Here is a 25,431-nt window from a genome sequence, read left to right as displayed (position 1 = left end):
CCTTTGCCTTTAGTTTTACAGACTGCACTCATTTCCAAAGTTACTTGGGTCAGACCTTTATTCTCTCACTCCCTCCAGAGAGGTTTCTTCATATATTTGCAACATATTTAGATTCGTTTGTCATACTATGCATTTTATACTGAGTTCCCTCAATCTCCTAGATTATACTTAAAATTTGCCTGCATGGGGCGCCTGGGTGGCTCAGTGGGTTAAGCCTCTACCTTCAACTCAGGTCATGATCCCAGGGTCCTGGGATCGAGCCCCACAGTGGGCTCTCTGCTCAGTGGGGAGCCTGCTCCCCCACCCCCGCCTGCCTTTCTGCCTGCTTGTGATTTCTATCAAATAAATAAATAAAAATATTTAAAAATAAAAAAGTAAAATTTGCATGAATTAAAGTATACTCTTCGTGCTGTAAAGTTCTATGGGTTTTTGAAAAAGTTCTACAGGTTTTAATGTCTTATATTGCCCATTAGAGTATCACACAGAATAGTTTCATCACCCTAAGAAACCCATGTGTTTCACTCCCATCCTCCTAAACCACTGACAACCACTGATCTGTTTATCATTTCCATAGTTTTGTCTTTCCCAAAATGTCATATAATTGGAATCATACAGATGTGGTTTTTTCAGACTAGCTTCTTTCCCCTATCAGTAGGCATTTCAGACTCATCCACATCTTCTCATAGCTCATTTAATTGCTGAGTAATATCCCATTGTAGGGATACACCGACCTCATTTTTTGTGCACTTAAATTTCTTTGAACTTAGTTAAATTTTGCAATACTCAATACTAAAATGTTTCAGTACAAGTTCTACATGGTCATTTGTCAGATGATCTATCCATTATTTTTTTCCCCTGCTAGAGACACCACACCTTCAGTTTCTCAGTGTACTGCTCCAATCTAGACTAGCTGTCCTCAAACAGAGCTGCAGAATTGTCCTCCTGGGTTTGCTCTCTGACATCATGCTGGAACATGCTGGAAATTCCTTTGTCTCTCTCTCTCTACATAAACTTCTTGTTCTCTGCATCCAATGTCTTCTTTTTTCTTGGTTTACTTCTTTCTTTTAGGGGAACATATCCTTCAGCACCTTCCTGAGAAAAAATGAATGGAAGACACAGCACTGAAAAGTCTGGCTTCATTCATGACTGAGAGTTTGGATGTGTATAGAATTGAACATTGAAAATAAATTTTTAGGAGTGCCTGGGTGGCTCAGTCGTTAAGCATCTGCCTTTGGCTCAGGTCATGTTCCAAGCGTCCTGGAATCGAACCCCGCATCAGGCTCCCTGCTCATTGGGAAGCCTGCTTCTCCCTCTCCCACTCCCCCTGCTTTTGTTCTTGCTCTTGTTGTCTCTCTCTGTCAAATAAATAAAATCTTTAAAAAAATAAATTTTTACTCAGAAATGTCAGGGAATTGTTCCATTGTTATTGTTATTTTAGTTGTTAGTACTGTTGCTTATTGTCCCAGTGCTGTTAATGAGAAATCGAATGATATTCTGATTCAAGGCTGAGATGGAAGGTGTGATAGGTAATCTATTTTGTTTTCCTTAAAAGATTTCAGGATATTTTACCTATGTTTTTCTAAAATTTCACAATGATGTAACTTGGTGAGAGTTTCATTTTTGTTCATGGCGCTGGGCATTTGGTGATCTCTATCCATTTGAAAACTCCTATCTTTTAGTTCTGTAGAATATTTTTGTACTATCTCTTTGATAATATTCTCCCTATCATTCTGCCTTTTTTTCCTGGAACACTCATTAGTAGTTTTTAAACTTTTTGAATTCTCTAATTTTCTTATCTTTTCTCTCCTTACTGTCCTCTATTTGTTTTTCTAGTTTCTGAGAAGTCTCCTTGGTTTTATCTTTCAATTCTTTTGTTTCATTTCTTAAATTCTTACTGTCAAAAGTTTCAAGAGTGTTCCTTTTTCATTCCATGATTGTTTTATATATACACCATGCACACATGTCTACCCTCCTTTTTTTAAATAAAGATTTTATTTATTTATTTGACAGACAGAGATCACAAGTAGGCAGAGGCAGATGCGGGGGAGGGTTGGCGGGGTGGGCGTGGGGTGGGGGGCAGAGAGGGATGGGGGAAGGAGCAGGCTGCCAAACAGAGAGCCCGATACAGCGGTCAATCCCAGGACCCTGGGATCATGACCTGAGCTGAAGGCAGAGGCTTTGACCCACTGAGCCATTCAGGCGTCCCTGCTCTCTTTTTTTCCTATTTACTTGTTTCAGTCTCCCTCTTTCTTATTGGACATTTTCCTTAAACATCTGGCAGTCCTTGACCGGCCATTCATATTTACAAGTAGGTACAAAAAAGCTGATTGGAAGCAGCCTATAGAAGGGCACGGGTTGACTGTAAGGAGAACTGGCTACAATTCTTTTCCTTTTGGCCAAATCAAAATTTTTCCAGAGCTTCTATCTTCTGTGTCAGCCTCCACCACTCAGGTACCTGGTACCCTGTTTTGGAGTCTCTCATAGGTTGTGAGAGGGAATTCAGCTTATTTTGGGTGCCCCTCTGGGACTCTGCCAGTCCACCAAGAGTCACTCAATGACTTCTCACTTCCACTTTCTCTTTTCTACTTTTCCCACTTTCTACTTCCCTGTCTATGCCTCAGATGTCTCCTAAGTTTTATCAAAGATTGAGTTTGTATCTGGTCTTTGTTCTTGTGTTTTTTGAGATGACAATGGGACAGAAATGTCTATACACTGCCATCCAAAAACCAGGTCCTCTAGAACCACACTTGTTTGGAAAGGTATGATGAATATTTGTGATTTTAATCTGAAAAGTTGATGAGAATTTGGGTAATTTTCTAAATAGAATTTTATAATTATTGGGTAGGCAAGTAGTGTTACATCAGGAAATTTTGCTTAGTATTAAATTTGCATGATGGCTGTGAGTGCCATATACGGCTACCATTCCCAACACACTTAAACAGTGAGGGTTCAGGATGTAAATGAACTTATACCAATTAGATGTACTGATGCCCTAATACAACAAACTATAAAATTTTTTGCTACAGACAACCACTCCTGAAGATCTATTATCAGCAGCAAAATAGCTACATAGTAATATCCACGAATGTCTCTGACCAACTGCCAGTGGAAATGATCCAGTTCTTCTTTCCCATTTCAATAATACTTACTATGCATGCTCAGTTGCTTATGGTTGACATACTGGATATTAAGCTGAAGGAGATAGAAGATTAGGATCATCAAAACCAGAAGATCAAAACGACAGTATCAAATGTCAATATATTGAATACCCAAGCATCAGTGTGTATTCACTGAGCAACTTGTGTGTGCCTGTGCTACGGGCTGAAAAAGAGAAGGCATGACACATTTCCTCCTGAAGGTTTCAATACATTTAAAAGAGCCACGACATACACATGAGCCACAATGACCAAATAAGACAGAAGCGTGGCAAAGTCCATCTTTTTGACACTTTGCAGTGTGGAGTGCTGATAAAATTTGGGTGCCAGTATCCAGTCTCTAGTTTCTTGAGTGTTGAGAAACAATTGCAGCAGTGGCAGCCCAACAGCACAATTCAGTGACAAGGCAATTGTGGTGGTGCCTACTATGACTTCCTAGTCCCAGTTCTATGACCCCTGAATGGCATCTCAGGCAGTACGCTGCTGGATTTTTTGTCTCAGTAGTTCCGGTTCTGGCCTCCTGATCACTTTTTAATTGTGGCAGAGGAAGCAACATTTTTTTAAAGATTTTATTTCTTTATTTGACAGAGAGAGAGAGCGCGCGCAAGCGAGAGTAGGAACACAAGCAGGGGGAGTGGGAGAGGAAGAAGCAGGCTTCCCGCCGAGCAAGGGGCCCCCTGTGGGGCTCGATCCCAGGACCCCCAGGATCATGACCTGAGCCAAAGGCAGATGCCCAACAACTGAGCCACCCAGGTGCCCCAGAAAGCAATATTCTTTTTTTTTTTTTTAAAGATTTTATTTATTTGTCAGAGAGAGAGGGAGAGAGAGCGAGCACAGGCAGACAGAATGGCAGGCAGAGGCAGAGGGAGAAGCAGGCTCCTGCTGAGCAAGGAGCCCGATGCGGGACTCGATCCCAGGACGCCAGGATCATGACCTGAGCCGAAGGCAGCTGCCCAACCAACTGAGCCACCCAGGCGTCCCAGAAAGCAACATTCTTGACAGATCAGTTCTGCAGTGTTCTGGAAGTCACACCAAGAGAGTATGCCTTGAGTTCACTCCTCCATTGCTTCCAACAATTTGGCAAAGTATCTAATCTCCTATATTTGACCCCTTTCTTCTTAAGACACCTGGGGTATGTCAGTTTCCTGCATTGAATCCTAATACTAATTTTAGGAATTTGTTAGGAATTTGAAGGGTTTGAGAGAATCAGTTATATTAAACATGTATTTCCTTTAAATGTTTAGTGAAACTTGATAAGCTACTTACTTAATATGCTAATGTTGAAGATTTAATCTTTTAAATGTAAGCATTAATTGAACATTAATTACAGAATAAGTAGAAGTAATGGAACTTATCTTTATACAACAGATGATAGGGTTAATAATTACCAATAGGTTTAAGTTGGTCTTAAAGACTTAAGAGAAACTAGATTTTAAAACTTAAGAATTTTAATATATTGAACATCAATTAAAACATAAATAAGTATAAACAGTAACCCCCTGAACAGAGATCTCCCCTTAAACATTAAAAAAATATAACTGACACTTAGCACTATTTCACCAGTTCCTCAGACAGAATCTAATATTGGAGAGTGCTCAATGAGATTTGTTGAGTGAATAAATGAGCAAAAATACCATGAGAAAGATTTCATCATCATCACAATTTTAATAATGAAGAAAGTGAAGTTTAACTGCATCTTTTCCTCTCTGGGCTCAGACCTAGTTTGCGGGGACACAGCTAAACACACCAAGAGGGTTGGAACCGTTGGTAAATATGGGACATGTTCTGGTGCCTCCCTCAGAAAAATAGTGAAGAAGATTGAAATAAGCCAGCACTCAAAGTACACTTGCTCCCTCTGTGGCAAAACCAAGATGAAAAGATGAGCTATGGGGATCTGGCATTGTGGTGTCTACATGAGAATGTAGTGGTGGTGCCTAGACCAACACCACCATTTCTGGCCTCACAGCAAAGTCAGCCAGCAGAAGACTAAAGGAGTTGACGACCAGTAGAAGCTCCACCATTTGAAACACTGATGGCCTATAGTAAATGGGTTAAGCCATGTTACAACAACAACGAAACAGAAAGTGAAGTCCAGAAAAGCTTACCACTAGACCAGTGGCCTTTAAAATTGGGTGTATGCACCCAGGTAGTATGTAATAAAATACCTTGTGATTGTTTGAGAGAGAGAGTGGGTGGGGAGGAGCAGAAGGAGAAAGAAAGAGAGAGAGAATCTTAAGCAGGTTCCATGCCCAGCAGGGAGCCCAACACAGGACTTAACCCCACAACCCCAAGACCACAACTTGAGCCAAAATCAAATCAGACACTCAACATACTGAGCCACCCAGTCACCCCTAAAATACCATGCTTTTTAATCAAATGTCTTATTATGTATACAATATAATAGTATAGAAGTCATGTACATGATATATAAAAATGTACATACATGAGAGGCTTGTGCTCAAAAATATTTTAAAAAGATTTTATTTATTTGACAAAGAGAGAGAGAGAGAGATCACAAGTGTCTCTGTCACAAGGCAGAGAGGCAGGCAGAGGGGAGGGGGGAACAGGCTCCCTGCTAAGCAGAGAGCCCAATGTGGGGCTCGATTCCAGGACCCTGAGATCATGACCTGAGCCGAAGGCAGAGGCTTAACCCACTGAGCCACCCAGGCGCCCCTCAAAAATGTTTTAATGATGGTATGAGTGGTTAGGAAACTTTGTAGGCTACCATGGTAGACCAAAAAGCAAACTGTCCTGGGTTGGTGTCATATATATTTCCTTATGTTTGTACCCCTGAAGTCCATCCAGCCTAAGGCCTGGCATAGCAAGAGTGCTCGATAAATATTCAGAATGAGAATGAACACATGAAGAGATAAACCGATGAATAAAAGGACATTCATTTAGGCGTCGAGGCTAGGGTGAAGGTGTTAGGATTCAAATTCAGATCTGCTTACCTCCAAATGTACTCTTATAAGAATAAGTCATGGCACAGCACATGAAACAGATCAGCAAGGAGGAACATGGGATGTTCTTCCAACTAGTTATCTTAAAAACACATGGGCATCTACACACGGATAAGCCCTGAGCAACAGAGAAAAGCATTACATTAATCAGGTGGTTTTTATCATCCTGTCAGCTTTTCCACAAGGGAGACATTCTTCAGAAACACAGAAAGGCAAAAGAGCTACATCACATTTCCTCCAATTATGTACTTGGGTAGCATCAAAGGATGTGTCTTGCATCCTCCTAGAGGCCAAGGACACTTGTTTCTCTCTAGGATACATGGAGGGACTTTCTCGACTTCTTTTTTTTCCCCCAGCATAGGCCACATCTCCCCGCTGAATACAATAAAAAAAAAATTAAGACAAGAACTTCAACCTACTTTCTAAGCTGTATCCTCACAATATCAAGTTAGCCACAAGACAGAGTGGAGATGGGGCACCTGGGTGGCTCAGTCATTAAGTGTCTGCCTTCCACTCAGGTCATGATCCCACGGTCCTGGGATCGATCCCCACATCGGGCTCCCTGCTCAGCAGGAAGCCTGCTTCTCCCTCTCCCACTCCCCCTGCTTGTGTTCCCTCTCTGTCAAATAAATAAAAATGAAATCTTTAATTAAAAAAAAAAAGACAGAGTTGAGTTTCATTTATTCCTTCCTCCAAAGGACAGTAAAGTGGCCTAATATCTGAAGTGCAAATGTTGATAATCCAAGGGTGCAAGTGTTCAGAGCCCAAGTAAGAAGCCATGTGAAATTCGGGAGAAATTCCGTGTGCAGAGCCCTCAACTACCAGTTCATTTCTCCATGTGATCACATTTAATCTTTACAACAACTCTACTTTAATCTTTACAACTCTAAAAGTACCATTATTATCCCCATTTTATAGATGAGGAAACAGAGGTTTACGCAAGTCAAGGAACTCGTGTAAAATCACACAGCTAGTAGGTGGTATAGGGGATTTAAAGAAAAGTCCATCACGTCAGACCAGAGTTCTGGATTCCAGAATCAGATAGGGAGAGGAGTGCCCCTGCCCGCCCAAGGTTGCCTTTAGATGACAGGTAGAAGGAAACCTTTTGTGAAGTCACTGAAATTTCTGGGGTTGTCTCGTTATTGAAGGCTTACCTAACAGACATTGGTTGATACAGGGAGTTTCTTTCTGTCTTTTTTTTTTTTCTTAAGCGTTAGTAGCAGTGTCAACTTTGGAAACCACTTTAATAATCTGGCACAATGCAAATCATGCTTAGTGCGAGCTTCTATTGCTTTATCCCCAAATGAGTACTTCCTCTGAGGCTCAAAAATGATAGGCGCTCTGCAGGCAAGACCAAATGTGAGGGGGTGTGGCTCTGGCATTCAGAGTTGAATGCCAATTGCTGCATCAACATGGAGAGAGAGAGAGATTTTCTTAAGGGGCAATCAGAGTATTTGAACAGTACATTGTCAGATGGAATTGTAACTACAGCCCCAACATATGTGTACTTGCAAACTAAAAGTTTATAAGAAACTTTCTGGAACTGTGATTTGATAAAACATTATTAAAAGACATGCCTATAAATTTTTTTTTTAATCTGTATTTAGTTGAGGGCACCTGGGTGGCTCAGTGGGTTAAAGCCTCTGCCTTCGGCTCAGGTCATGATCCTGGGGTCCTGGGATCGAGCCCCGCGTCGGGCTCTCTGCTCAGCCTGCCCCCTCTCTCTCTGCCTGCCTCTCTGCCTACTCGTGATCTCTGTCAAATAAATAAATAAAATCTTTAAAAAAAAATCTGTATTTAGTTGAAGCTAAAAAAAAAAAATACATTAGATAAACAGTTATTGTATCCATAAAGGTGAGAGATCTGAATAATCCTTTAGACTATTTCTTTTGTATTAAGAACCTTACCTAATGGGGCTTTCTAGTTGCACATTTAAGGTAACACCCACTTGGGGGTGCCTGGGTGGCTCAGTGGGTTAAAGCCTCTGCCTTCGGCTCAGGTCATGATCCCAGGGTTTTGGGTTCTGGGTTCTGAGATCGAGCCCCGGGGGGCTCTGCTCAGCAGGGAGCCTGCTTCCCTTCCTCTCTCTCTGCCTGCCTCTCTGCCTATTTGTGATCTGTCTGTCAAATAAATAAATAGATTTTTAAAAAAGTAACACCCACTTGCTCATTTTGAGAAAAACTATAAAGCTTTTTTCTAAATGCAAATATTTTAAGATTGAGAAGCTGAATATATTACTTGGGCATGTAAATTGTGTTTGGTGAATACACGCTATGGCACTGTAAAAAAAAAAACCAACTTTGTTTTTTTAAGATTTTATTATTTATTTTGGGGGGGGGAGGGAACTCAAGCAGGGGGTTGGGGTAGAGGGAAAAGCCCATTCCCAGAAGGGAAGAGGATGAGCAGGGAGCCTGAAGTGAGGCTCATATCCCAGGCCCCTAGGATCATTACTTAAGTCAAAGGCAGATGCATAACCGACTGAGCCACCCAGGCGCTCCAACACTGTAAAATTATTATGGAGACTTAGGAATGTACAGATAGAAATATATATTTTTTAAGATTTCATTTATTTATTTGACAGAGAGATAGAGAGCACAAGTAGGCAGAGCAGCAGGCAGAGGGAGAGGGAGAAGCAGGCTCTCTGCCGAGCAGGGACCCTGATATGGGACTCAGTCCGAGGACCCTGGGATCATGACCTGAGCTAAACGCAGCCGCTCAACTGACTGAGCCACCCAGGTGACCAGATAGAAATATTTTTTATCTCATTACTGAAGTAGATATGTTTTCGTAGGGATGAGTATGTTATTTAAGATGTGACTTGCACTGTAGCAGAAACTGAGATCCAGCAGATAAAGGATATCCAGACTTGTTTTTCATCTCTTATTAGAGGAACTGGAACTAGAAAAGGAAAAATGTCCTGGACTATGTTTGCCTGGCAAGGCTCATTCTTGACTATGTACTGAGAAGGTCCTACATGTGGTACTAATTCTGAACAATCCAGACTTCAGAAAATATATCCATGTTGGCTCATTAAGACCTGATGAAACTGGTGGAGGGGAGGGAGAGGTTATATTCCTGCAGAAAGGAGAGGAAGTTCCTCCAAAGGCAACCATTCTCACTCTCAATCATCATATATAAAGAGAGATCCCAAGACAAGAAATGGAGACTCTGAGCCAAAGGAAAGAATTTTTTTTCTCGCCTCAAGGCTGGATTCCACAAAGAGAAGAAAATAAGTTGGAAGGAATTACAACTGGTGAGGCAGAGTGGCTCCTGGCCACGTGGAAGCAGGTGGAGGCCAGACAAGAAGGGACCCCGTGGGCATGGGTCTAGATTGTAGACTACAGAGGTGTCACCTCTGGGGCCAGCATGGAGGTGCCAGCACCAACTTGAAAGCCAGTGGGATCCCAGAACTGTGGACTCTAATCTGCAAATTTTGGAAATTTCATCTGCAAATTCCACAGTGAACGGACAGTAACATATACTTACTTAGAACAAAACCTGTTATGAACTCTGCATGCCACGTTACTTCAGTGCAAGAATGGTTACGCAACCCTGCACTCTTGCACCAGCAATTCTGAGTCAACTAGACTACGGTACGGAAGAATGCAACCCAACGGAGCGGAGCAGAGCAACACCTCCTCATCAAGGCTGTTCCCACTGGTAGGGCAGTTGGTTTCCACCAGTTCTTGGTACCCTATCGCTAAACTATAGTAACGGCTGATGAAGCCTGCGTAAAAAAATGTATTAATTTTAAAAAGTGTATTACTTATGGTGACAAATATTAACAATGTAAAATATTACCCATGACAAAAACACCTGCGGGGTGGGGGGAGAGAGGGAGAGAGAAAGAGAGGCCATGACAAAACTGAATTTTTTTTTTTTAAAGATTTTATTTATTTATTTGAGAGAGAGACAGTGAGAGAGAGCACGAGCGAGGAGAAGGTCAGAGGGAGAAGCAGACTCCCCATGGAGCTGGGAGCCCGATGCGGGACTCGATCCCAGGACTCTGGGATCATGACCTGAGCCGAAGGCAGTCGTCCAACCAACTGAGCCACCCAGGCGTCCCTGAATTTTTTTTTTTTTTTAAATAAAGATTTATTTATTTATTTATTTGACAGACAGAGATCACAAGTAGGCAGAGAGGCAGACAGATAGAGAGGAGGAAGCAGGCTCCCTGCCAAGCAGAGAGCCCGATGCGGGGCTCGATCCCAGGACCCTGGGGATCATGACCTGAGCCAAAGGCAGAGGTTTTAACCCACTGAGCCACCCAGGCGCTCCAAAACTGAATTTTTGAATTCAGTGTAAGTAAAAATCACAAAAGCAAGTCATTTTCCTCTTGGCTTGAGATTGCTAAACATTTTCCTTAAAGAGCCAAGTAGTAAATATTTGAGGCTTGCGGGTCATATAGTCTATGTAGCAACAGCTCCACTCTGCAAGTAAATCTAGAAAAGTAATTCTGAGAGTTTTCAGCTAATCTGGGCTACCTTTTAAAACAACAGAGAAAAAAAACAGCGATGCTCTCAAAACCTCAAAAAATTGTATTGAAATAATTTCTAACATACTTGGTAGCATTATTAACCTCTAATATCAGTATTACTGCTAATAATCATAGCTTACACTTTTACAGGACTCACACTATAAGATCTGTCAAAAAAGGGTAGCATTTTTGGCAAATAAAGCATAACTGCTTATGTTTTTCATAAAATTCCTTAAAGAGCCATTTATTCCAATTAGGAAATGTACAACATGAATTGCAGTTTTAATTTTTAAGGGGAAGAACTAACCAGAAAGAGGGAGCCATGATATTAATAGGAAGACGTGGTGAAAATACATTTCTTTATAACAGATCATTTTAAGACCTGGTTTCTAGCAAAATCATGCCCTGTTGTTATGATGGGAAGAATTAGCCAAAAACAAAACAATAGGAGTCAAAGAATAAGGGAAGCCAGTCCTCAAATAAGAGTACCAAGACTATATTATTAGAGGACTTATTTGGGCCTGTAAAGTGGCCATAATTTTTATACTGTGGAATGAAAGCAATCCTTGTACCCATTGTGTCTATCCACTGGTAGCAACAGGATGAGGTTTCCATAGAAACAACATTCTGCTCATTTAACGGCCCACCTCTTTCAAAAAGCAGTCAGTAAATTGTCAATAATATTCATTTTTAACAGAGATTTTACTGGTAATAAAGAAGTTACAGCAGAAATCTGTCCCTCAATATAGTTTGCTAGAGAGAAGACAAATGTAAATGAAATAAAAAAGATATATACTATTTCTTCCTTTTTCAGAGAATATTTAGCACTAAAATAAGTAGAACAACAGAACAGAGTCATGCAAATCAACTGCTCCTGGGGGGAACTCCTGCACCTCATAGACTCAAGTACTCCTAATCTTTGAGTCTCTTTACCCAGTAAAAATAACAGTTATCCCTAAGGAAGACAGTAGGGATTGACACATGAATAAGGAAAACAGAATTTCCAGATTTGGAAGGCCATATTTCAGGATAAATTAATCTCCAATACTCCCTATCCCCAATAATGCCTTTAAGAGAAATGGTACTGGAGAGTGATATTGCTGATTTTGTAAATAATTTTTCCCAGTCGTTTTGAAAAACAATTTTATTGAGTGATAATTTACATACTATACAATTCAGTCTCTTTGTGTACAATTCAGTGATTTTTAGTATATTTACAGAGTTGCATAACTATCACCATGGGTTTAGGGAATTTAAGTGTTTGGCAAATAACTGAAACACTGGGTTGTATGACTTCAACCTTTTTTTTCCCTCAAGTAAATATTTCTAGGGTAAAATACAGTGCTGACACTAGTATATATTTACTAGATTGAGTCGAAAGCATTTAAAGTTTTTTGAGGAAGTAACTTTTTATAAACAGCAACAACAGTGCTGAAAATAAGGCAACTTCTGAGGAGTAAGCTAGTAAAATGTGTACTTCATAAATTAGCTGGCTGTGGGAACCAGACCTAAAACTGCCAGTGAATGTGTAACTGAGGAGCTGACAAACACTCTGAACCCCTAATTAAAATGAGGATGTAATCTCATCTAATCAATGCCTAGTATGCTGTTTAAACAAAGTTTTATGTGAAGATCAGTCTACAGAAAGAGAATTGGCAGGGTTCATTGGATTGAGTGCCTGACTCTTGATTTCATCTCAGGTCTTGATCTCAGGGTCCTAAGTTTAGGCCCTGTGTTGAGCTCCTTGCTGGATGTCAAGCCTACTTTAAAAAAAAAAAAAAGAACTGCTAATCTTTACCCAGCACCATTATCCAAGGAACAGACACACAAAATCCAGGGGGTTACGAATTTTCCTGTTTTAAAAGAGGTATATTCTGAGCGGGGTGGGGATCATTTTTTCAGGTCTCACCACTGCCTGAATGAGCTCTCTCAAAACAATTTGCTTCATTTACTAAGCAACTGCCTGATTTTGTTTTTCACACCTGCTAAAACAGTTATCTTGGTGTGTACAATCTGAGCATCCTGGTTACCCAAAATGAATGTGACCCCCCCCACTCCCCACCACCCAGCTTGCTTTCTTGTTTTGCACTCTTATAGACCAAAATATGTTAATCAACTCTGCAATACTAATATTAAGATCACACCCTTGGGGCACCTGGGTGGCTCAGTCCTGTTATGCTTCTGACTACTAGTTTAAGTTCAGGTCATGACTTCAGGTCATGACTTAAGTTCAGGTCCTGAGATCAAGCCCTGCGGTGGGCTCTGTGCTCAGGGGGGGATTCTGCTTGAGATTCTCTCTCTCCTCCCTCTGCCCCTCACCCCCACACTCATGCTCTTCTCTCCGAAATAAATGAATCTTAAAAAAAAAAAAAATCACACCCTTAACTTTAATAATAATAATAATGTTAACTTTAATAATAATAATAATAACTTTAATAATCACCAAACTAATGTCATCCTGGGAGACCTTGGTAAACAGCCATTCAGATTTTTCCTGCTCTATTCTGCCCTCATTATGGACCCCAGAATTTATAATTTGGTTACATTCAAATACAGTAAATCAATAGAGGAACAAGAATGTCCTATTCACTCCATATTAAATTCTACTTGTATTCCTCTGAACTGAACATCAGAAGTGATTGCACAAAATTGGACAATAATAAATCAAAGCAAATTCACAATTTTCTTATATTTCTGCAACAAAAATACCTTGAAATTAAAAGCACCTATGTTTAAATCACTTCAGTTATCATTAACTTAACATTAATCAACAGATGAGCCTAAATAACTCTGAGTGGATGGATAAAATAAGTGTGCTCACTGAATAACTATTCAATGAAAGAATCAATATATGATATACACACAATTTTTAAAAAAAACTCCTATCTTTTCTGCTACTAACTGAATAGGACAATGCTAGAAACTGAATAAATTTGTTGAAATAGTGTCTTTTTTGGTCAGCTTCTCATTTTAAAAATTATTAGTTTTTTCTTATTAAAACCTCAGTTTCAAAAATATAATTGAAGGATAATCAATGAAGGGTGGTCTAAAAGATAAACAATCTGTCCTTCCCTCTAAAAGTTTCAGAGGTTCTCTTCCCTTTGGGAATCTACTGACCCCTTTAAGAATCTGATTAAAATTTCAGATCCTCGGGGCACCTGGGTGGCTCAGTGGGTTAAAGCCTCTGCCTTCAGCTCAGGTCATGATCCCAGGGTCCTGGGATCAAGCCCCACCATCAGCTCTCTTCTCAGCAGGGAGTCTGCTTCCCCCTCTCTCTCTGCCTGCCTCTCTGTCTACTTGTGATCTCTCTCTGTCAAATAAATAAAATCTTAAAAAAAAAAAATTCAAATTCTCTTTGCAGAAAACGTACATATATGGGGCACCTGGGTGGCTCAGTGGGTTAAAGCCTCTGCCTTCGGCTCAGGTCATGATCCCAGTGTCCTGGGATCAAGCCCCGCATCGGGCTCTCTGTTCAGCAGGGAGCCTGCTTCCTCCTCTCTCTCTCTAATTGTGAGCTGTCAAATAAATAAATAAAATCTTAAAAAAAAAAAAAAGAAAGAAAGAAAACGTACATGTACATATATGCATAATTTTGGAACCCATCACAGAGAGTTCAAGGACTACCAAAGATCTTCTATGAATCTGTTCAGAATCAAATAGAATTTGCTATTAGGGGATCAATCAGAGACATCTGTAAAATGCAATCAACTTTTAGAACTAAGAAAACATGGCCTCCTAAACAACCTACTTATTTTTTAATCTCAAAGGCACTTAAAATTTTTAAATTTTATTTATTTGAGAGGATAAAGAATGAGGGGGGTGGGGATGCAGAGGAAGAAGCAGACTGCCCGCTAACCAGGGAACCAGACATAGGGCTCAATCCCAGGACCCTGAGATCATGACCCAGGCATAAGGCAGACACTCAACCAACTGAGCCACCCAGGCGCCCCAGCACTTAGGATTTTGAATATATTTGTTTTCCCTTCTTTACTATGACTTCTGGGATGACTGGAGTTAAATTTGTAGTCTGCCTTTAGTAACTGGCCAGGCAATTACTGCAGGCATTTTGTATAGTAATCTCACCCATGACTTCATCTTAATTCCTCTCCCCTTATTTTCCCATTTCCCCTGAGTTTTTAGTCCAGTTTTAAAGACTTTTTTTTTTTTTTAATTTGACAGAGAAAGAGATCACAAGTAGGCAGAGAGAGAGAAAGAAAGAGGAGGAAGCAGGCTCCCCACTGAACAGAGAGCCCGATGTGGGGCTCGATCCCAGGACCCTGAGATCATGACCTGAGCCGAAGGCAGAGGCTTAACTCACTGAGCCACCCAGGCGCCCCCTTAGTCCAGTTTTAATAATATTTTAGGGTATCAATGACTCACACCCTTGGGGCCTATTGCAAATACATAGTATGAAAAAAATCCCCCTTAAACTCAGGGTGCAGATGTTTTAGCATATATATGACGGCAGGGTTTTCTTAAAAATGGAATTCATTACTAATATTTAAAAATCCCAACATTTCACATAAAAATCCAGATTTCAAATGTCTCGGGAAAAAAAATGTAACAAGTTCTTATCTCTCTGGGCCAGTATGCAAGTGGGATCAGTCCTGAGCCGTAACTGTGGTCTCCGAGGGTCACAGTTCTCACACATCCATTTTGCTCTATATACATTTTGTCTATATACTACCTGAGAGGTCCGGGGGTGAGTTCAGAAAGAGGAACGAACTTCAGGATTCTGCAAACACACAGACACGCTTTTTCTTGATGTTTGAAAGGGATGGACAGGCAACAGGCACAATTCACTCTTCAAACCTTCACCGGACCTCTCCTCTGCGCTAGGCCTAACCCGTAGGCGATTAAAGAGAGGCTGCGGTCTGAGTCCTGGTTAACTTCTCAGGGTTCGAACCACTGCCACTAGAACAAGGTGTGCTCAAGTGAGCTACACAAAGTTACGTTTTGAACCCACAGCAGAACGGTACTTAGCGCAGAGTATTTACTAAGTAATCTAAGCTGGGTTGCTCTAAATTAGACATTTGTCTAAGCAAACCGCCGCCTGTGCGGAGGAGAAAGGGCAGGAAGACAAAGTCACGTCTCGGCTCGGGATTGAATCCCAAGCCTCGGAGTTCCCAAACCAGCCCCACTCTCTGAGGATGTCCGCGTTTCCGGAGCAACCACCAGGTCCCTCCCCCCCTTAGCTCCGCCCTCAGCAGGCTTTCCCGCCAAAGGCCGTTAACACCGCAGAGCATTGTGGGACAAGACTCAAGGCTAGGTTTCACCCAATGCATTCAAGGCGCGGACTTGTTTTAAAAAGAGACTCGTTCCCGGAAAAACTATCTTTTAAGGCTCGTCAGGGATTAGTAACCCCTCTAAGGAGGAATCGGTGTTTAATTTTTACCAAAAGGCTAGTCAATTCACTTGCAAACCACTCTGCCAATCGGAAACGCGAGGAACTTTTTTCTCCCTTCGCGCGGAGGATGACGTCGCGCATGCGTGAGCGTACCTTTCGCGGCACCCGTTACGCTCTTGCGCGTGCGTACTAAGATCGAATAGCTGCTTCCTCCCGCTTCTCTTCCTCCCTCCCCCCATATCCGTGCGCCGAGCTGATAAAGGCGCCATTTTGGAGGGGCCGCGGGAGACGTGGTGTCGCTGCGGGCTTGCTCTGCCCTGCGCTAGGCTTGGTGGGAAGGCCTGTGCTCAAGTCCGCGCTTTTCGTCGCCGCCATGTCGGGAGGTGGTGTGATTCGTGGCCCGGCAGGGAACAACGATTGCCGCATCTACGTGGGTAACTTACCTCCAGACATCCGAACCAAGGACATTGAGGACGTGTTCTACAAATACGGTGCTATCCGCGACATCGATCTCAAGAATCGCCGCGGAGGACCGCCCTTCGCCTTCGTTGAGTTCGAGGACCCTCGGTGAGCGGCCCGGGGCTTGCCGCCTTGAGGCAATAAGTTGAAGTAGTTGGGGAAGGCCTCGATACAGAGAATGGGGAGGTGGGCTCTTAGGTTAGGGGTAAGACGATATCGTCCATGCAGGAACCGAGTAAGGAGCCTAGTCGCGGTGTTTTTTTCTGGTGGCTGGGCCCACGGACGTCCCCAGAGCGGACTCCCCGTCTCGGAGCGGGAAACTGAGGCGCCGAGGGCTGGTGTAGTGGTCGGGAGCCTGGCGTGCTTCTGAGTGGGGGAGGGGCCATTCCTATTATGCAGCGCATGTGGGCTCTTCCACGCTGGGTGCGCATGTGCGGGGGCCGCTAGTTCCTGACTGAGGTAGCTGCCCCTCCCCGGCCTTATTCTTAAACCTCTTGCTTTCTGTGATCACGCAGAGACGCGGAAGACGCGGTGTATGGTCGCGACGGCTATGATTACGATGGATACCGTCTGCGGGTGGAGTTTCCTCGAAGCGGCCGTGGTACAGGCCGAGGCGGCGGCGGGGGTGGAGGTGGCGGGGCTCCCCGAGGCCGCTATGGCCCCCCGTCCAGGCGTTCTGAAAACAGAGTGGTTGTCTCCGGTGAGTTTATTGTTCGTGAGGGGTGTTGAGAAGGGACAGGAACCACTTTTAAGTTTCTCCTTGAGTGACCAGTTTTGACCAATTCAAGTTTTTGTGGTACGTCGTAAATTACTTAAGTTTCTTGGGTGAATTTAGTAAACGAAGATTACCGTAGTGGAGATAACTCCAATATACTACTGACTTAATTTACCATTAGGTTGGATACCTAGAATATGAAGATTTTGACAGATAATTTTGGACTTCGGATTCCAGGATTTTAATGAACTGCTCTTTACCTAGGACCGTGAACTAATCATTTATTTTAAAGTAGTCCTTGTTCTAGTGTAAATTTATGTTTAATGTGAAATGTAGGGTGATTGGTATTGAAAAAATACTTTTTTAGGACTGCCTCCAAGTGGAAGCTGGCAGGATTTAAAGGATCACATGCGTGAAGCAGGTGATGTATGTTATGCTGATGTTTACCGAGATGGCACTGGTGTCGTGGAGTTTGTACGGAAAGAAGATATGACCTATGCAGTTCGAAAACTGGATAACACTAAGTTTAGATCTCATGAGGTAGGTTTTACATTTACTCTTTTCTTTGGCCAGAATTGGATACAGTGGTCTAAACAGTGGAATTTGAAGGTAAGATTCAGGCAAGGGTGTCCAAGTAAAGTACCAGATTCCTGGTTTTAGTTACATTGTATTCGTTCAGCATGCCTGAAGACAGGTGAAAGCTTAGATCTTTCAATCGAAAGTTCTGTCTATTCAATAGGGAGAAACTGCCTACATCCGGGTTAAAGTTGATGGGCCCAGAAGTCCAAGTTATGGAAGATCACGCTCTCGAAGCCGTAGTCGTAGCAGAAGCCGTAGCAGAAGCAACAGCAGGAGTCGCAGTTACTCCCCAAGGAGAAGCAGAGGATCACCACGCTATTCTCCCCGTCATAGCAGATCTCGCTCTCGTACATAAGATGATTGGTGACACTTTTTGTAGAACCCATGTTGTATACAGTTTTCCTTTACTCAGTACAATCTTTTCATTTTTTAATTCAAACTGTTTTGTTCAGAATGGGCTAAAGTGTTGAATTGCATTCTTGTGTAATACCCCTTGCTCCTAACATCCACATTCCCCTCATGTCTGATAAATTGTATTTTAAGTGATGTCATAGACAGGATTGTTTAAATTTAGTTAACTCTCTCCATGCTCTTCAGACTGTGATATTGTGTAAATGTCTATTCTGCTCTGGTTTGTGTGAACTGGGATGTTGGGGGTGTTTGTGGTTATCTTACCTGGGGAAGTTCTTATGTTTATCTTGCTTTTCATGTGTCTTTCTGTAGACATATCTGAAGAGATGGATTAAGAATGCTTTGGATTAAGGATTGTGGAGCACATTTCAATCATTTTAGGATTGTCAAAAGGAGGATTGAGGAGGATCAGATCAATAATGGAGGCAATGGTATGACTCCAAGTGCTATTGTCACAGATGAAATTGGCAGTATTGACCTTATACTAAAAGGCAAGGGTTGAAAATGATTATATATATATATACATCTACCTTAAAACACTTGCAAACATCTTATGCAGTTATCTTTAGCTACAATTGCTTTGCTCTTTAAACCTTGGCAATTGTGGCAAAATTATATTGCCCATTTTGTAACAGTTTATTTTGCTCCCTTCCCCCCTTTTTTGTTTTAATAGGGACTAATGTGGGAAGAACTGGCTAATTTGTCACAGTGCTTAGTTACAACTGTTAATGTGTGACCTGCTGTTGGTGTACATGTGGGTACAGGGTGTCTTTAATTCCAACCAGATAGAGTATAATATCAATACTGCTAAATCTGCATGTCCTCTGTGTGACTGATATAGCGTTGCTATTTCATTTTTTTAAGACAAAATGAAAGCAAAATAGAATTCCAATGTATTGGTGTAGATAATCTAGTTGGGAATACTTTTAAGTCTCACCTTCCCCCTTTTAAACTAATATTCATAATTGACTCATGTTTAAAACACTTTAATTTACAAATTAAATTGCAGATGGGAGCATTAGGTTTAGTTTAGACTTAGGGTGGGTAGCAATACCAGTAAACTTTTCAACTACATAACTTTTTGCAACCACAAAACCTGTAATACGCTGTACAGTAACAAGTGTTGGCATTATCAGTTGAACTGTATATATAAAATGCTTCTTCCAATTAGTCTCTATGATAATTAAGTTTCTAAAATTTATCTGAACACCATTCAGAAACTTGTTTTGGGGAATTTGATAGTTATTGATGTACATCTGTTAAACTGATGACAGACATAACTCATCATTCCCCAGAAACCTTTTTTGATTACAGTATCTAACATTTTGCCTCCTCTTTTTTGGTTTTGCTGGTTATAAAGGTTTGGATTGGAGAGGGCTCACTGGATCCCAATCCTTGGAGCTGGATCATTGGATTCAAATCATAATGTGGATAGGATAGGGAGGATGAATTACAAGGATTCATGGAGCGGGATCAGATTACCAGGAACATAGGAGTGGATTCCTGCCCCAACCAAACCGCATTCGTGTGGATATTTTTTTTTTTTATTCAACTTAATTGGCTATTCCAAAGATTTTTTTTTTTTCCTATTTTTGACGATTGGAGCCCTTAAGATGCACGATGGAATTGTGTTTTGCATTTTTTGGTAAAAGGAGCAAAGCGAGGACCTGGAGATAATACGCTGGAGCAATCTCCTTGGAAGGATTCAGCACGAGTAGATGGTAAACATTTAAAGGGGAAAGGGGGGGTTTGTTTAAATAGTAAATCAGTAAGTCACTTCTAAATTTAAAGAACAAAATTGGAGTTGAAGAATAAGTAGGTTTCCAATTGGCTATTGCCGTTTTTCTTTGAAAAAAATAAACATTTTTTAAAAAACTATGCATGGTTGTCCTTTTTCCTCTTCATGTAAAATTTTAACTGGGTGACTAGTTTATCAGTTAATACTTTGATAAGATTCTGTTACGTGTTAGTAAATTAAAGGTTCTTGAAAGATTATTTCTAATAAATGGAATTAGCCATCTTATTGTTAATTATAAAAGTCTTCTGGGGGAGATAAGGTAAGAATAAGGCAATTGTGTATATAGTATGTTAAATGGGTGATCTAGTTTCTGAAAGATAATCTTCCCATACTTTGATAAAAATGATTAAATTTATAGATGTTTATTTTTTGGTGATCATCTAGACAACATAGGCTTTGTGCAGAATCGGGTAGTGACTAGTTAATGTTAACTTGGAAATAGCCTTTGAGATTTTCAAGCTTTTTTCAAAAATTGGTAAGTATTAAATCTTAAATTCAGTGCAGATTAGAACTCTTAACACATTACATTTTTTTCTGAAATGTAATACACTAGAATTTTTAACTGCTTATTGTTCATGAGAAGCTGGGCTTTCTTTATAATTGTGCCTTGCAAACCCTTCTCAGCTGTAATATTCTGTATCCAGAACATACCAAAGCAGTGATTTATATTTTAGTCTGCTCGTTCTTGTATCTTTTTATTTGATAGCCCCTTGGTGCTAAATTTTCAATGAGTTGGGGGAGGAGATTTTTACTTAAAATCCCTAATCTTTTTCTTTTGATTTCCTCATAGCTAGTCAAAACCATCAAAACATTTTTCTGCACCCAAAAGAAATAACTAAATATTAACATTTGCCTTGGATGCTAATAAGAGTTGGAAGCTGAATTTAAGACCACTATGCAGGTGACATAATTCGAAACCTAGGAAAAGCTAGACATAATCTTGGTAATAGAAGAAGTGGCCCCAAGGGATTTGCATAAGGACACCCAACCAAAACATTTAGATGAGCCTTGTGGAATGTAAGGAGGAAGAGCAGGGATGTTAAGTTTAAAACTAAGATTGCACTTGTAAGTAACTTGGTTTAGATTAAGGAAGTTACTAGTTTCTATGCAGGAATTCAAAATAACAATGTTCAAGAAGTGGAAGGATTTTTACTATTTAAACTATTTCATGTATAGAGTATAAGTATTTTTAAACAACTAATCTTGGAAAGGTTAATGTAAGCTAAACTTAAGCCTATGTTTATTGAATGTGTTGGAAACCAGATCAAGATGAAAAATTGCCTTCAGTGAAGATTGAGTGCATTTAGGCTAAGTTGAAAGCTTGTGTTCTGCTAAAAACTTTAGTAGTCCAAACGTCAGAATTGAGGTATAGAAAGTATTATCTGATAATAGGGTGTCTGCAGATTAGAGGCTTGGCTGCATATTTATAGAAGATAGATGGGCACTGGACCAGATAGCTCAGAGCTGTGAGGGCAGTTGCAGACTTTTGTTTTTTAGTCTTAGGAAATGAACCCTAAACCTCTGCCCATTTTGGCAGTTGTAAGAAGAAAGTTGTACTGTTTTGCAACTAAAAAAGTAGCCCTGAATTGTTCCCCTTTTCTCTCCCTATTTATGTTCCCTTAGAATAGTGTAGGGAGCCTATAATTAGTTTGTTATTTTCTAACCAAGGAAAAACTTTAAGAAGCAATTACTTTTCATAACGTCAGATTGAATAACCCACCTTGCTGTTCAGCCCACATCCTTCTGGAAACAAAAGGTAAGAAACCTATTTTCTGATTCCTAATTGTTTGGGATCTGAATTTTATTTTTAAAAATTTGTTTAATAATTTTAAAAAAATAACTATGAACAGATTTTCCTTGTTAAAAATGTTTGTCCCCACTAAGTTTCATACCTTCATAAGTTGAGTGCTCCCGTGTCCACTTAACTGTAGTTCAATGATTCTAGAATTTCAGCTTTCTCAGTTTTATCTTTGAAACCTCTTGTTCATTAGGATTGATGTGTGGTGGGTTTTTTTTTTTTTTTTCCAAGTTTTCTGTGTAGATGAATTTCTTAACATTTCTTCTCACTTTGTATATGAAAGTGTACTGAAACCACAAATTAAGTTCTGTGTATTTACCATAAATAGTATAAAAAGAGACTTAGGCAGAAGTTCTGTTGTAACAACCAGTCTTTGGTTTCATTTAGTTCCATCCCAGTATGAAGGGTGCAAAGGCAGAAAACCTGTTCACGATCTCTTACCCAAAAAATTCTGAAAACCAGAATTTTTTGTTGAATGTGAAACCTGACCAGAATTGATCCCTTCATTTTGCACTTAACTGGGAATACATGGTCTTCTGCAGAAATACTGAGGTTTCATTACATACTTGCCATAGGCATTGCTGGGGGTGTTACATGATACAGAGTCTATTTGTATACCTTACTTTATTTTATTATATAAACTGCGAATGGCTCTGAATTTCAAATACACCTGCCCCTTGAGTTTGGGTAAGAGATTATAGAACTCTAATGAAATACTGAGCTAAAGCTTCATGTGCATGAAAACAAACCTGTTAGTGTGGATCCTTTCTTAATCGAGATCTAAGTTTCCCATCTTTTTAGGCTGAAGCAGCCACGAGAAAAAAGGTATGACCCACATTTCTTTATATTCTGTTGCTTAGTGGACTCAGAGTTGTACACTGAAGGAAGTACTCTGCCATCCTAGTGTATGTAGTGGTATATATTCAGTTCTTTGGGGGTAATTTTTTTTTCCCCAATACTTTACAGGAAAATTGGTCAATACGATCTATAGGAGAAGCTGGGATTGGCATGAATTGATGAGATTATAAGGAAATCTCTGTTCATTTTGATTGTCTTTTGAATAGATTGTAGTACTGGGAAAAATTTGCTCTAAGTAGAGGCCCAAGAAGTTGTAGTTATATTTAAACCAGCACTTAGTCCTGTGATTGAGGGCTTTGGGGATGCATCTTGATGACTTAAAAAGCTATACCTGAAGGTGGTTGTGATTTTGTATGAATCGAGAAATTTTTCTATTTAAAAAATCACTTGGTGCTTCTGTAGTACCCCAAAAAAGTAAATAGAATGAATTAGTCTTTTCATATGCAAGTTAATTTAGGCAGAAATAACCTCTTAATAAACATTTTAGTAAGTTCCTTCAGCTGGGTTATTAGGGGGAGAGAATTTATGCATGCCTTTGCATAAGGAGTTGCTGTTTCAGGTGTACAGAATGACAGGACAGTACTTAAGATCTAGAGTTCAGCAGATTCTGGGTGTTCGTCTTTCTCTCCAGTACAAAGGACTTAACTCCTGTTGTTGCCTTGTGACTTAGAACTCTTATCAGCTATTGAAAGAACTATCAATGGTAATAGAAATGGAGAGCCTCCCTAGAGTGCTATAGACTCCTCTTAACCAGAGCAAAACAGCAGATAGGGTTGCCAAATGTCTAGTTAAGGTGTTTTTTGGTTTTTGTTTTTTTGCTTGTTTTTTTACCATGTTCTTTTCTATTCCCTTATTGGAGTAAATGCTAGGGAAAACCATGTAGCCACTAGAGGGAGCTATTATACAAAGTCAACCAGGAAAGTATCCTTACCACAAAGAATCCCTTAAAGCTAGGTGGAAACAAACTATCTTAATCCTATCTATCAGCTCCGAAGTTAAGTGGGGTGTTTAAGGGTGGGTAAGTTTTCTTTCTGTATCTGTCCAGTAGAGGATCCATTTAGGTCTTGAATAGAGCTTTATTAGTACTGAACTGCTAAAGAAGAAAATTAGGTTCAGGGACTTAGAAAATGCTGAAAATATGAATCTGCTTATTTTTCTACCTCCCCTGTACACTTAAAGATAGAGATCAGTAAGGCCAGAAGAGTAAGAATTGGGTCCCGGAGTAGATGTGCTGCACATAGCAATCTAGGCATAAAATTGATCTTAGGAAAAATGAAAATGTTTTCAGAAGTCTTTGTCGTTTGTTTTCATGGCATGAAACATTTCTGGACTGTAATTTCTCAGCATTACTAAGATACTTAATGAGTATTAGTGTCTTAAACTGTTTATTCATGAACTTGACTGTTTATATTTTGTTTTCTAGGCTTTTTCTTAACTAAGCACAGAGTATCTTGTGATCAGGAAGTCCATACACATAGTTCTCTTGTCATGTTTATTTAATGTCGTTTTATATTAAGACTGCTGAAAATTTGGGGGAATTAACACTTTAGCATTTGTCATTCCCATCATCTCCTTCCTTATAACCTTACATTGCAAAAAATGTAAGGGCACAAAGTTACCTCCTGTTTAAATTCACTAAAAATACTGCTAAAGTTTCTTAGGCCCATTTGATGATATAGTTTAGTCAATACGGTATGGGAGCACCCTCCTTAAAACATTGTTAGAAACTTGTCTTTGAAAATAAGATACTAAGAGCAAATAAAAGAATTTTTCCAGGAGAGAGAAGAAAATTAAGTTTGCACAGTAGAGCTTATCTGCCTGCCTGTCATTTTCTGTGGCCAGTGAGGCCACAGAAGGTGGTTGCTGACTAGTAGGCTTGGTACAAGTTGGATGGAGAATGCTCTAGACTGGTTATTTCCTATCCTTAATTCTAGGAATGTTAGCTCTGAGGTCTCCTTAATTTAACTTATGAAGAGACACTCTAAAACCAAAATTGTACAATTGAAAATCCAGTATTTCCCTTTGTAAAAGAAAAAGGCTAAACTTGGAGATTGTAAAGTGCCAGAGGCGTGGCAGAATTGTGTCCTGAGGTGCTGAGTGTTAGGGGAGCCTTAACACAGGAAGTTTGGGATAAGCTTTCAAGTTGCAGCAGTGATTAAGGTTTAAAACAGGGATGGGCTGCTGTATCCGTTAAACCAAAAAAAGCCAACAGTCCTGGGCTGAATCACTCCTTCCCTTAACGCGGCTTGCTTAGAAATGTGACTTATACCATCTATTGTATGGTCAGTGAATGCCAAGCGTTGTTAGAAATTCATTAGTAGCTTCAGCCCAAGCCCTAGCTGTGCACCAGCTACTGTTAAGTAATTTTTTTTAAAAGTGAAAAATATGTTTTCTCACTTTATACTATAGTATTTGAAACTTCTGTGCTTGGAGGTTATTCTTAGAAATAACAGCAGCTGAGCCCTTTGGTAACCCAGCTCCTAGCCTACCTCTATAGTCTCATTTCTAGCCCTTCCCTTGATATACTCCATGTCCCAGGGCTAGGCATTCTGTTGCATTTCTTGAATTTGGTCCTACTCTTTCTTCCTCCTGCAATGCTTTCTGTCTGCTCATGTAGAGAGTTATAACTTAACATTGGATAGTACCTCAAAAATGACCTTCTGGAAACCTAATACGCACATACAGACAGTCATTCCTTTGTGTGTGGCCATAGACTTGTGTATTTTGCTGTAGTATAGCCATATCACCTAGCTTGCTTGCACTATCCAGCCATCGACTTCAACTTTCTTGCATCATGAATTTTTATTTTCTGAGGAACCAAGATGGTGTCTGGCACAATAGTCACTATAAGAACTCACTTTAAATGAGAAGTAC

The 25,431-nt window shown here is 40.3% G+C and overlaps 1 protein-coding gene and 1 long non-coding RNA gene across 2 annotated transcripts; one reads left to right on the top strand and one right to left on the bottom strand.

The window, feature by feature from the left end:
• Positions 1–311: 311 nt before the first annotated feature.
• Positions 312–16,040, bottom strand: LOC125087686 (uncharacterized). Its single transcript, XR_007123490.1, has 3 exons — positions 15,280–16,040; positions 6,107–6,233; positions 312–1,092 (listed from the first exon to the last, which is right to left on the bottom strand). It is a non-coding gene; the product is annotated as an uncharacterized LOC125087686 (long non-coding RNA).
• Positions 16,041–16,178: 138 nt separating this feature from the next.
• Positions 16,179–24,921, top strand: SRSF1 (serine and arginine rich splicing factor 1). The gene is made up of 4 exons (XM_047708264.1): positions 16,179–16,506; positions 16,914–17,098; positions 17,481–17,653; positions 17,853–24,921. The coding sequence occupies exons 1-4, from the start codon at positions 16,313–16,315 to the stop codon at positions 18,045–18,047; spliced, it is 747 nt and encodes a 248-aa protein (XP_047564220.1). The 5' UTR covers positions 16,179–16,312; the 3' UTR covers positions 18,048–24,921.
• The last annotated feature ends 510 nt before the right edge of the window (positions 24,922–25,431 follow it).

This window comes from Lutra lutra, chromosome 16 (genome assembly GCF_902655055.1).
Source record: "Lutra lutra chromosome 16, mLutLut1.2, whole genome shotgun sequence".
Taxonomy (NCBI): domain Eukaryota; kingdom Metazoa; phylum Chordata; class Mammalia; order Carnivora; family Mustelidae; genus Lutra; species Lutra lutra.
The sequence above is the reverse complement of the archived record's forward strand: the minus strand, read 5'-3'. Positions and strand labels throughout refer to the sequence as shown.